The 13,804-nt window shown below is 41.1% G+C and overlaps 1 protein-coding gene across 5 annotated transcripts in view; it reads left to right on the forward strand.

The window, feature by feature from the left end:
- Positions 1 to 13,804, forward strand: part of FGF14 (fibroblast growth factor 14) — a 648,909-nt gene that overhangs the window by 487,352 nt on the left and 147,753 nt on the right. For all 5 annotated transcript variants that reach the window (XM_065592262.1, XM_005303396.4, XM_065592270.1 and 2 more), the window contains one exon: positions 10,875 to 10,978. In XM_065592262.1, coding sequence (XP_065448334.1) covers positions 10,875 to 10,978 — 104 coding nt within the window. The remainder of the gene's footprint in view (positions 1 to 10,874; positions 10,979 to 13,804) is intronic.

Genomic DNA, 13,804 nt, shown 5'->3' on the forward strand with positions numbered 1-13,804 from the left:
CATGTATTGCCACCTTAAACTTTTAATATAAATAATATATCAGTGCCAACACTATCTTGCAAATCAGAAAGATAATGTGTGTTACCACATGGGCACTTTCAGGAATATATGAACAGCTATCAGTCTCTGTCTCCTTACTGTTGCTGTTGCCAGTCCCTCATGTTAGTTCTTTGTCTTTTTTCCTCTTTTTTTCCTTTTATTCCCCAGTCTTTGTCTGGAGTATGTTATTGTTTCCTTTCATTTTCCTATACTGTAATTCTGTTTTTACTATTCCCCCTTTTAAAAAAAAATCACTATTTTTTCTTGTGGATGAACTAGCTTTTACTCTTTCGTTTTGCCCTTCATTTTGCAATCTCCTTATTTTGAGAATTCAAGCCCCAGTCTTACTGGTGGATGTGGTTTGGCTGGCCTCAAGGGTGAGAAGTGGAAGAAGTATTCAGCATTCAACCTCACCCTCATCCTTACCTTATCTTGCTGCTGATTGGTTTGGAGTGTGGATGAGATTTCTTCTGACTGTTGAGTTTACACCTTGCCTATTTGATTAACAGTTGCCTCCAACTTGTGAGGGGCATAGGGATACGTTGATAGTCAGGTGGGGTGGGAAAGCACTTTTGTCTCCAATAGACAGAATGGAGCTTCCTGTCCTTTTTGAGAATAGCTTTGGATTGAGGTTGATGAAAGCACTGTTGGGTTAATGTTGCTGGGTGGCATGGACTATTGTGCCTCTGCCGTTCTTTTCAGCATGCTCTGTGCTACAGCTGATTGGCACTGAATGACAGGAAAGAATTTTCCCCAACCCTCGGTTTGGCTCAGCATCTGACTTCCCTTGAGCATCCAGGGGGAATGGCTAGTGGGGGATGGATGAAAGGGGGAGTGCTTTGAGTTCCTGGCAGGGAAGCACTGTGAGAGGTTGAGTCACGCAGTCTTTTCTTCTGCTTCTTATTTATTATTTATAGAGCATCCCAACTTGTGCCAGGCAGCTAGAGAATAAATAAAAAAATATGATCTCTGCCACCCAAAAGCTAATTTTAGATATGTCTCAAGGCATAGGAGTAACAAACAATAGAGGGTTCCGTAGTGAGGTAGGACAAGGGTAACTGTAAGAAGATATGGTAGTTACTCAGTTTGGGTATGTGCATATCTAATGCTTCCATCACAGTCCCACCAAAAGTTGTCCTTTAAATTAAAGCTTTTAGCTATTTATAATGCGTGGGATTTTCAGAAATACTTTGTGTTAGTCTAATGCTTCTCCCATTGGAGTCAATGGGAATTTTACCAGTGATTTCAGTGGGAGCAGAGTTAGACCAATGCTGAGCGCTTTTGAAATCCCACCCTGCAACTTCACAGGGGCAATATTCCTCACCAATAATAGGACATATTGCTGCCACAGCTTATCTTAAACCTGAGCATAGGGCCAGGAGTGAGTGGACCTGGCGATGCAGTAACCAGTAAATTACATAGGAGGCCTTTTTATGTTTAGTATAGTTTAGAAGTACCCCTTTTTTATACCCAATTCTTTGAACGAGGAAGGGCTGATTGGGGAGAGGAAGTAAGAAAGAAAGATCACATGTGATAGATCCTAGCTATGTCACTTAAGGCACTTCTGGAAGGTGCTCGATTCCGCGGTGATGGGCATACTACAAGAGCCTGAATTGAACAGAATTTGGTGGATTTCAGTTCAGAGCTGTTTTCCATTGGGGTCCTCATCTCTCCTGGAACCTGTTAATAACATTGGCTGAGGAGGTATGGACTAGTCCATCTGTTGGATAATGGTGGAGAATGAGCTTTCCCATTTTGCATCATAAAATTGGTGCCATTTGTTGAAACCATAGTTTGTGCATTGAGTCCTTTATTTTCTGATCTTTCACTGGGAATGCCAAATAGGTTTTATTCCAATACTTCTAGTTCATAGAATCATAGAATATCAGGGTTGGAAGGGACCGCAGGAGGTCATCTAGTCCAACCTCCTGCTCAAAGCAGGACCAATTCCCAACTAAATCATCCCAGCCAGGGCTTTGTCAAGCCGGGCCTTAAAAACCTCCAAGGAAGGAGATTCCACCACCTCCCTAGGTAAAGCATTCCAGTGCTTCACCACCCTCCTAGTGAAATAGTGTTTCCTAATATCCAACCTAGACCTCCCCCACTGCAACTTGAGACCATTGCTCCTTGTTGCAGTGGGGGAGGTCTAGGTTGGATATTAATAGTTTCTTTAATATTCCTCCTATTTTATCTTGTCCTTCTCTTCTCCCCTCAGTTGGTATATCAATCTGTTTCTGAGCTGGCTTGAGGCTGGTACTATTTAGCTTAGCTGTCCAACTCCAGCCTCCAACCTATGTGGGCCCAAAAGTGTTCCCGGTATCATTTAGTGTGATGGAAACTTCCTTTTGGGACAGTTTGTGTTTTCATTGTTTTCCACAGGGCAGACCACTGTTAATCTGAAAGTGGATCTGACACATGATGTGATTAAAATAGAAACCATGAAGAAGTAGTGTTGGAGATTTCTATACTATGGTCCTGGAGACATTTAAAATGTTATGTTTTCCAAACCACAGGCTCCTTCGTAAACCATTGGAGCTGATCAGTGATCGCTGTCATAATTCCAGCATTGTTATCTCATGAACTAACTGTGGTTTTAGTAGAATCCAGTTTGATTTAGAGCATGGGCAAAACTGATTCTTTCATTCTGGAGGTTGCAACCCAATCAAACTGCCTTAACTCCCTGTCTCATTTTGTTTCTCCTGCAAGAGAGACCTTAAACAGTAATCACTAACATAGTTCAGTATAATATTTACTTCCAATCATAAGCACGAGAGATCTAGTTTATGTATAATTAAACCAAAACAACTACACACAATTAATGGGTATTTGGTTTCTTTGTTTTCTAAAGAAAAACATGAAGAAAAAGAAGAAAAAGCAAGGATGATGTCTTGATTCTACAATACTGTGTTTTTGTTGATGTAAAGTAAACCTGATTTTAACATCTAAATGCTGTTATTCCTTGTATTTAGCTTTCAACTATATATAGTTACATTAGAACATGTTACGAAGTTAAGCACTCAAAACTTGCCCATTTAACCTTAATTCAGCCCCACTTTGGATATGTATTATGATAGTCTTTAAGTACATGATCACATGCATGTTTTGCTTGCCTCAGTCAGCACAGAAGATGGATGGTGTTCAAGTAATGGTGTAGCTGTTCAATATTTCTCTTATCCTCATTGTCAAACACCAGGTCAAGCTCTCTCTTGTTGGTCGCATGCCAGGCTGCTGTGTTTGGACCCACACACAGGAACGGTGTTCTTCTGATCTCCCCTGGATCTTGGCAGACTTCAGCCACAGCTCTGGCCTCTCAGACACACTTCAGGCAAAGGCTATGCATCTGGTACCATCTCCTGGGGAATGGGATCCTGCAGTCCAACTGCCCTAGGCCTCTCAGGACATCCCAGTGATTCAAACACACCTTCCCTAAAGCTCTACCCTTTACTCTAGTACTCTGGCTACTCTAGTTTACAGTTTAATCCTTCAGAGATATGTGATAGTTGAAGCAAGAACACACAGACTCTGCAAAAGGATTTCTAAACAAATCACACTTTTATTATAAGCAGAACAAGAGAGATACAGATCTATGGAAAACAAGAAAACCTGCATGCCAAACCCTGTCTCACTTTCCTCACCACTTCAAGAGTCTTTTGGAATTTGGTCCTTGACTCTTCAGGGAGTCCAGGATTCTACTGCACCCACTCTCCTCTTTCCTTCCTCCTGCTCAGTCTTGCATTCTTATTTTGCTCAGTGAGAGAGAGAGAGAGCGCTAGTCAGTTGACCTGGTGCATTTATAATTTCCAGTCCCCTCTGTCATGTAAACCTCTTGGTCAGCTTCAAACCCCACCCCTCAGGTGATGAAGGTTCCCCTCAAGTGGTCTGTAGCTTGATTACCGCCCACCTGGAATCCAGACTTGAAAACCGGGTTTTACCTAGGTTGCAGCCATCCCACTGATCTGCTAGGATGAGGCTTATTCAGTTGTTGATAATCCTCAATGACTGTCCCACTTGGAGGCAGATACCTAGGTGCCCGTCCCCCTGTCTCTGCCTCAAGGAGTATGGTGCAAGAATACAATAAAAACCACTTCTGTGGCAAAGGCAAGGATAGAACCCAATTATCCAGGGTGGCATTCAGTCACCTTCAAGATGAGACCATCCTTTCTCTCTCTTCCTGCAGCCCCCCTGCCTCATTACTACACACCTCCCAACTTCTGCAACAAAGGGAAGGATCTTACAAACAGGCTCCTTCACTATACAACCCTGATCTATCCCCAGAGCAGCTCTGTACTGTGCACTGAATGGGACACAGGTCCCATGTTAAAAATAGTATGTGATCATATAATTAAGGAGCAGGGGAACGAATTTAGGTTGCACAGTCAGCCTTAATTCAGGCAGCTCCTAATTTTTGAGTGCTTGGTTTTGCAACTTGAGTTATACACTTTTAAGATAGGTTTATGGGTAGGGCCCTACCAAATTCACAGCCATGAAAAACATGTGACAGACTGTGAAATCTGGTCTTTTGGGTGCTTTTACCCTATACTATATAGATTTCACTGAGAGACCAGCGTTTCTCAGATTGAGGTTCCTGACCCAAAAGCGAGTTACAGGGGGGTCACAAGGTTATTTTAGTGGGATTGCGGTATTGCCACCCTTACTTCTGTGCTGCTTTCAGCACTGGGCGGCTGGAGAGCAGTGGCTGTTGGCCGGGCGCCCAATTCTGAAGGCAGCGCCGCCAACAGCAGTGCAGAAGTAAGGGTGGCAATATCGCAACCCCCCCCCCCAACTCCTTTTTGGGTCAGGACCCCTACAATTACAACACTCTGACATTTCAGATTTAAATAGCTGAAATCATGAAATTTATGATTTTTAAAATCCTGTGACCATGAAATTGACCAAAATGGACTGTGAATTTGGGAGGGCCCTAGTTATGGGTGGAGGTTTTTTAATATATAATTTCCCAGGTGTTTTTTTTTTAACATAAAAAACAAATTTTAATACACATGAAAAGGCCTGTTTTATAGCCTTAGATACTGCTGAATATGTAGATGTGGCAGATTCTTTGTGAGAGAGATTTGGCTAAGTGACTGAAATTTAGACCTGCCACATTAGAGAGCTGGGTTCTAATCCCACCTTGTGTAACATCTCGGTCATGTAAAAGGGCTTGCTCAATAATAAGGATTGTGAAGAGCACAAAACTATTAATACCCATAAGTGGGGGTGGGGGAGGAATTGAATTTCTGATTGCCAGGAATTGGGTTCCTGACTGCCATTTGTGCCTTTGAAAAACTCTCCCTGCCTTCTCATTACTCTGTTCCTTTTCCCAAGTCAAAAAGTATTTTGATGGATGAGCCATTTTTGTCTCCTCCCATAAACTCAAAGAGAAAGTGGAGTCCTTTGTCACTGTCCTAACAGAGGTTCTGTACTGTGTAGCATGATGATGCATGGTGCTGGAACAGTGCATGTTTAATACAGACAGATATTCGCCAGTTTTAGCAGCCTGTCTCTAGCAAGCTGTACTGAGGAAAATACTGATGGTGCATCTTATAAATCAGACACATCCAAACAGACCTTCACAGAGACTTCAAAAAGCACCTCTCTTATTGCAGGGATTTCAAGTTACTGCAGCAAACCTTGCAGAGTGTGTGTGTATATTTTATAAAATAAAACATACATGTAAAATAAGATGCATATACATGCGCGCGCACACACACACGTAATAGAGTGTGTTTATTTATACATCATCCTGGATCTCATCGGAACCCAAATCTGAATTTTGCCAATGCATTGTTTCTAAAACAGCTTAGAGAACATTACAAAACTTTCGAAGAAAAATTTGTAAGCAGTTGCTGTAGTTGCCACTGTGGGGTTATGTGATGCAAATGTGAGGGAAGGTAGACTGTGCAATCATAAATAGGAAGAGAAGGGGATAATCCAAGAGCCGTTCTCTCTATTAAGATGCCTTACAAAATATGAAAAGGATTAAGAGTACCTAGTTAAGGGGAATGTGGACAGTCTGTGAGCCAGGAGGGCTCTTTCAGTGACTGGACTATTTGATTGTCTGCACTTCTCAAGTCTTACTTAGAGCCACATTCTTCCTGGCCTTTACGTAAGTGTGCAGTATGGGAGGAGGGTGCTCCAATGCTCTCAGTAAGACCCATGCAGAATTGCAACCTCTGAACTCTGAGTAGTACAGGACTGCTGCCTTGCTAGTAGCTACTACTCAGACAAACTCATTGTGCCTTAAAGGGGTGGGGAGGAGGCAGAGCTGTGGCTTCGCCCCCATCCCCCTCTGCAGATAACTGTTTATGCTGAAAAACTCTGGAAAGTTTTCGACCGGAACACTCAGTTGAAAAGGGACCCTGACGGCTCTGGTCAGCACCACCAGCTGGGCCATTAAAAGTCCAGTCAGCGGTGCTGCGGCGCTAAGGCAAGCTAGTCCCTACCTGTTCTGGTTGGCGTCCACGCTGTGTCCCGGAAGCGGCCAGCAGGTCCGGCGCCTAGGCAGGGGGGCCATGGGGCTCCGCATGCTGCTCCAGCCCTGAGCACTGGCTCCGCACTCCCGGCCAATGGGAGCTGGGGGTGCGGGTGCCTGCGGGCAAGAGCAGCGCATGGAGCCTCCTGGCCCCCCCGCCTAGGACCCGGACCTGCTGGCTGCTTCCAGGGCATGCACAGTGCAGTGCCAGCACAGGCAGGCAACCTGCCTTAGGGCCCCTCCCCCCCCAGCTGTGCCGCTAACTGGGAGCCACCCAAGGTAAGCCTGTGCCCCAACCCCTTGCCCCAGCCCTGAGCCCCTCCAAACCCATAGCACCCTCCCACACCCTAAACCCCCTCATCCCTAGCTTCCCCCCGAGCCCTCACCCCTCCTGCATCCCAACCCCCGCCTCAACCCACAGTCCCCTCCCCCAATCCAAATCCCTCTGCCCCACCCCCAGCCTGGAGCCCCTCCTGCACCCCAAGTCTCTCATCCCCAGCCCCACCCCAGAGCCCGCAGCCCCAGCTGGAGCCCTGACCCCCTCCCGCATCCCAACTTCCTGCCCCAGCCCAGAGCCCCCTCCCACACCCTGAACCCCTCATTTCTGGACCCATCCTGAAGCCCACACCCTGAGTTAGAGACCTCACCCCCTCTGACACCCCAACCCCCTGCCCCAGTCCAGTGAAAGTATGTGAGGATGGGGGAGAGCGAGCCACCGAGGGAGGGGGAATGTAGTGAGCAGGGTGCGGGTCCTTGGGGCAGGGGCGGGGCCTCAGGGAAGGGGCAGGGTGTTCAGTTTTGTGTGACTAGAAAGTTGGCAACCCTAATTATTATGAGCTGGGCCTAAATAGCTCAATTCAATCTTTAGTGAAAGATTAATAGGGTTACAGCTTAAGTGCTAAAAGATTGAAAGTTGCAAGCTGGCATGGAAATAGTCCGCACTGAGGAGCACTGCAGAACCAGGTTCTGTAGGAAATTGATTTTTTATTTGACCAACTTATGAGCATGTGGATATCACATATTGAGCCTGACCTATAGAGTGTTTTGCTAAAATCAATGAGAAGTGTGCATCAAAGAGAGTTATGCTGGCCATATGTGCATCAATAGTTGTATGCAGACTAATCTTCTTTGTCCCAGTGAAGTGCGAACTGTCTTGTGGAATGAAATCCAGGCACGCTCTCAGCTACTGGCCCAATGTTCTTTATTAGCCGGGTTCCAGCATTCTGCTTTCCATTTTAACAGCTCATGCACTAGTCTAATTCCTTCAGTGCTGAGGATCTAAGGTTATAATTTGGTGCCTTAAAAAGACACATAATTAAATCTCTCTCTCAGTGCTTTCTAAACCACCAGAGGTTAATAAACATAAACCTCTTTAATTTTCTCATCATTTGCATAAAAACACTGTAATTATTTCAGGTCTGCAAACCTTCTTCATAGGTTGTCATTGTCTGACTCTGGTCCTGTTTCTTTGTTCTCAAATGATGTTACTGAAGTTTGCTTTCCAAAAGTTTTGAAGAGACTTCTGTGATTTGGAGTTGTTATTATTAACAGTTTTCCTGGATCTTTTGTGTCTTTTTGCATCTTTCTTTAGTGAAGTTGTTTGATTTCCTACCCAGGGCCCCTTAATGACCAGAAATAGAAGACAGGCTATATATGCCCTCTTCTCTCTGTTATCGTTATTTATTATTTGTATTACTGTAGCATCTAGGAGCCCTAGTCATGGACCAGGACCCCTCATTGTGTTAGGCGCTGTACAAACATTATGCTTTTAATGCACATCCAGATTTCCTCCTACCGTTTTATTTTTTTATCTCAATCTTGAATGCCCATTTGCCTGCTTCTTCCATGAATACATCCTTGCTCTTTTCATGCACCCCTTTAGTCATTGAATAATATCCTTACATTCTTTTGTAAGGCTTCATCCTCCTCCAAATTCTCTCCTCCTTCAGATCCCTACCCAAGACCCAATTCTGTTGTGACACCTAACAAGAAGCCATCCCATTAATGGTGTCTTTGCTGTGTGACAGTTGGGGATAACTGGTGTTACTTATTATTTTAAAACTTTCAGATGATTTGGAACCTTCAGAAGCCACCAAGCTGTGCAATAGCTAATTTAGGTATTCCTATGATCCTTTTCTTTTTCATTACCTGTTGTACTCCCCATCCCCCTTCCTTCCTTGTCTTTGTCACATTCATGGTATCTTGTTTCAGATTAGATTAGGTACATGTGTTTACTGTAGGTTTGTACAGTGACTAGACCAATAAGACCTCCCCCAGTTTGACCGAGGTCCTTGGGAGCTACAGCAATACAAATAATACATATTAATGCTAATTTTTGGCTTAGGTATAACTTTCTGTATAGCACCTCTTAACTCTTCTCTTATATAAATCCAGCAATTTGTTTTCTGTACCTTCTGGAGTTCTTTTTTATGCACTTTCTTTTCATTCTGAAACTGCAGGAAGTAGGCTGCTTTATCACAGCATCTTCCAACTTTTTCACTGTGGCAATATTTCTTCTTAACAGGATCACATTTCATGTATTCTTCTGTTGCAGGAGTATATTTCTGATAATGCTGTTGGTATATGTTGAGAGAATATTTTAGGGTATTACCATCCTAAAAGGCCAAATACTCTACTCCGTTTATGTAGATGTGGTTAGCGTCCTCTGAGTCAATATTGTCTCCTTTATATCTCTGTAGCCATTGCCTGACCAACCTGGAGTTCTTGCACCTAGGCTACATATCTGCCTTGTTGATAGTGAATGCATTTCCCCTTTTTCTGATGTGGGTTTGAATTCTGGGATCTTAATTAGGGATTGTACCATGAAGCATACTTTCTTGCCATATATATGACATTCCTTTTCAAATGCTGGGTAACTCACCGCACCTTTTGTGAGTGTTTTGAAATGCAGTTTTACCTCCTGAGACTTAACTTGCTGGTACCATGGGCTTATGTGTCTTTAGTCTACATACAGGTTGTACTTTGCTTTTCATCCAAGGGCCTGGGCCTCTCCCACTTCCTAGCTCATCCAGGGCTTAAAAGCTGTCCAACATGAGCTCTGGCTCAGACGCTGTTCCCCAGACCCTGAGTGATGCACAGTTTGCATCTTATCTCATAATCCAGGCCAGCAAACTCATGCATTCTTTCTGGTGTAATTTGGCATAAAATTTGGTCCATGTCTCACTTGCCTGAAAACTAATAGTTTATATACCTTGTTTATTTCATTTTTATATAGGGAGGTGGTCAGTCAGAACACTAAAGTCTTTTTCAAGGAGATCTTCGCTGCCAGGTGTTTTGCTGGGCATGAGTCATAAAATGGCATTTACCATCTTTCCCATGTAGTGTAGCACAAGTGCAATTTGCCATTTTGGACTTGCAATTTGAACTGCAGCCAACAGATTTCTAAACTTTCTTGTTCATTTATGCCATCATTATACAGCATCTCCATCCTGATGGCTCTTAAATGTTGGCAATAAAATTAATGTCATGCTGTTTTTCTCTCGATTTTTGTTGATTTTGTTTTGAGATTTTTGAAGTCCTTTTTCCCCTACTTGCACCTTTATATTGTTTTCTTTTCAGCCTTTTATAAAAATGATTGCTGTCTTTTTATCTTAAATTTATGTACTTTTGTTACTACAGCTGTTGTTAGCTGTTTTTCTTTAAAGCCTCAATTTCAGAAAGCATACTTATTCAGGACAGCTCAAGTACATGTGCATGCTTAAAATCTGTCCTTGATTACTTTTCTGCATAGAAGCCTAAGTGCTTTCCCATATGCTGAGTCTATGTACCATTGCTTATATCAAAGATGCTCTCAACAAAAATATCCATTGCACTTTCAGTTCTGGGGCCATAGCCTTGCTGAAAGCAGTTTTACTGGGGGTGCTTCATAGTATAACATTTAAATGTTTAAGGGGAAAAAAATTCACTGTGGACAAAATGGAAAGATTTTTATTCTGGAGAATAATCTATGATTGTTACTCTCACTCTCTGCATGAAACTAATAGATGACAAAATGTTATACTTAGAAATTGTTTCTATCCCCTCCCCCACCTTTATATGGTTACAGCATTTTCCATTCATTGGAATTGTGATGCTATTGTACTCTTTGCAATCCTATGAGATATTCTTTTTTATTTGCTAGCTAGCAATTGTGCCAATACTAAAATGCCACAGGAATAATTGTCAATTAAATTTGCAACATAAAGCTTAAATACTAACTTAGCAATGCTTTCTTAATTAAAATTTTATTGAAATCAGAGCTTTTTGTGAAGGTGGTAACAGTTGTTCTTTGTTCTTGATTTTGATTATTCAAATACTTTATTTATCAGTTCTCATCTCTGACAGATCATGTTTATATTTACAGCTCTATTCAACCTTATACCAGTGGGACTACGAGTTGTCGCTATCCAGGGTGTAAAGACAGGGTTGTATATAGCCCTAAATGGAGAAGGTTTCCTCTACACATCAGTAAGTAATATGCTGTGGATATTTTGAAATTTTTTGACACACATATCCAAAACAGAAACCTGTACCAGAATGAAACATATCTCATTTACGATAAGTCCTATAGACATTAATAGAGATTAAATCAATATGTTTTTAGAGTCTCTAAAAATTGCTCTAAAAACCTATAGAATTTAACAGAAAATGATATCCTTGCTGTAGAATTTTCTGAAAAACATTCTATAGAATTCTATAGCAGGGATATATTTAGCTACTGAAATCTGTGGGATGGTTTAGTAAAACTACAGATGGGTTATAATTTTCAGTTAAAGACTCTAGAACTTTTCTGTAAGTGTCTGCAGTGCCTTCATTACTGGCATGATGTTCAGGATCTAAAACTTGCTACAAAATTCTTTGAATTATGAATGTTTAGTAAAATAAGGTACTTCTGTAATGTAATTTACATTCTTGTTATATATCAATATCTTTTCATTGTGTGTATCACTAATGGCTAGGAATATTAGAATTTGAAACACCACTTGCATTAATAAAAATGTTATCATATGATTTTGAAAAATTGCTAGGTAAAAATTGCATGAAATAATACAGACCTGCAAAATGGCCAAAGCTAAGAAAGTTCCTTCAGGCAAAATAATGCTGCTAAATAAAATATCTTCGGATATTTCAAATCAGTTAATTCTAATCAGTCAAAGTGTGGTGGTGTTACAGCTGTGAAAAGCCTCAGTGTTATATAGGGTTAACTTAGTGACAGTATTAACCAGGTGTTTAAGGACTTTTTTTTTTTCACTGCAGTGGATGCTGTTTTCATACTGTATCTCATGCTCTTTAAATTTCTTATGTCAGATGATATTCTAGTCCACACTGAGTTAAAATATAATGCTTTGTTTCCACTGTGCCTTGAGAGGAAATTGGGCAGATTTTGCTTCTGTGTCCTTAAGGAAACTATTCTATTTCTTTTAAATATGTGACTGTCATTGAAAAGTTAATTAGAAGGAAAAAAGTGTATCCTAATGTTGAATGTCAACACCAAGAAAAATGCCTAATCCTAGTATGTCTCTGGGATACCCCAACAAATGTGATGTGAAAGATTTATTTTCTTTAGTCTGTCAGAGAAAAATATAACACAACATACAATATCTCCCAGCAGTGAAGACTAGAGCACTGTTGGCCTCCCATTTCCTGAAGGTTTCATGTATATGGAATTCATGTCATGGAGATTATTTCTTCATGTGATAACAATGCAGTATGAATATGCTTCTGCCCACCAATAACGCCACAGTGTTCTCATCCTTTCCTAGTGAACGCTAAAGAATGTTTCCAGAAGATGTGCTCATTTCAGAGAATATAGCAGCTTAATGGCTAGGCTGTAATTATGGAGAGTGGGGAAATCTCTGTGGCTGGATTGTGTCACCCTTTGTTTATGTATTACTCCCAAAATAGTCCCACTGAAATCACTGTGACTAATTGCTACGAAAGGTACTAATCAACATGAGCAAAGATGGCAGAATTCAACTCTTAGTAACTTTGAACCCAATCCTGAAAACACTTGGCTAATAAAAGTTGTGTATGTGTATAAGTAGTCCCATTGACTTAAACGAGACTAATCATATGAGTAAAGTCATGGGCATGTGTAAAGGTTTGTAGGTTGGCCCACTATATGCCCTGTATTAGTTGGATTTTCAGAACTTATGATTCAACATTTAATAATTGCTTTTTGCATGCAACTGTGTGTGCATTTATTTTTATTTTTTACCATTTTCTACTCCATTGATATTCCTTAGGGAGAGTGGCTCAATCTGTCCCTCTTCCTTATGTAAGGCAAGGGAATCAATACATATTGTATTGGGAAAGTACTGTTTACTCTTTTTTCATGTAAATATGAAATCAAATGGAAAACAACATTTGCAAAGATAAATGAAAATAATACAGCATGCAGTAGAAGAGTCTTTAGGTTTAACACATGCCAAAAACTATCTGAAAATGACTATTCTTTATTTCATAGAGATGAGAACATAAGAGCTGCCATACTAGGTCAGACCATGGTCCATCTTGCCCAGTATCCTGTTTCCAACAGTGCTCTGTAGTAGAACTTTAGGGGAAATATACACTTCAGTGCAATTATGGACCGATCCACCCCTTCTTCGACTCCTGGCTTCTGGTAATCAAAGTTTCAGGGCCTCTCTGAACATGGGGTTTCATCCCTGATCATCTTGGCTAATTACCATTGATGGACCTATCCTCCATCAATTTATCCAGTTCTTTTTTGAACCCGGATATACTTTTACCATCACAACATCCCATGGCAATGAGTTCCACAGGTTAGTTTGTGATATTTGGTAATCTGAAGTAAGATTTAAGAATGGCGATTTAAAAAATATATCATTGGAAAAACTCATGTCCATGCCAAAGTTCATATTAATATTTGGGGGGTAAGAATTATTATTGTGTTTTCATTAATAGGAATTGTATATTTTGAGAGTAGAGACTAATAAATTTGAAAATAAAAAATAAAACATGGAAGAGAGCACCTACTTCAGAAAAAAGAGTTTGTCCTCATTTCAGTGGATAGGGGATTTATATGTGTATCTCCCCTTGGATCAAGATGAAGATATACTGTGCCCAGAAGCTGTGAAATATTGCCCTCTGGGGAAAAATATTGTTGTCATAATTGTGAAGCAAACAATATATATTACAGTCTTCTTGGTGAGTTTTGCATTCCTTTGGCAATATTTTTCACCTACTGATCTCAAAATACAGAAATCATATTTTATATTATAGCAGCAATACTCATGCAAGTGATGTTATGGTTGTGTCTGCAGTTCTTGTTTC

Source organism: Chrysemys picta, chromosome 1, assembly GCF_011386835.1.
Source record: "Chrysemys picta bellii isolate R12L10 chromosome 1, ASM1138683v2, whole genome shotgun sequence".
NCBI classification, from domain to species: Eukaryota; Metazoa; Chordata; order Testudines; family Emydidae; genus Chrysemys; species Chrysemys picta.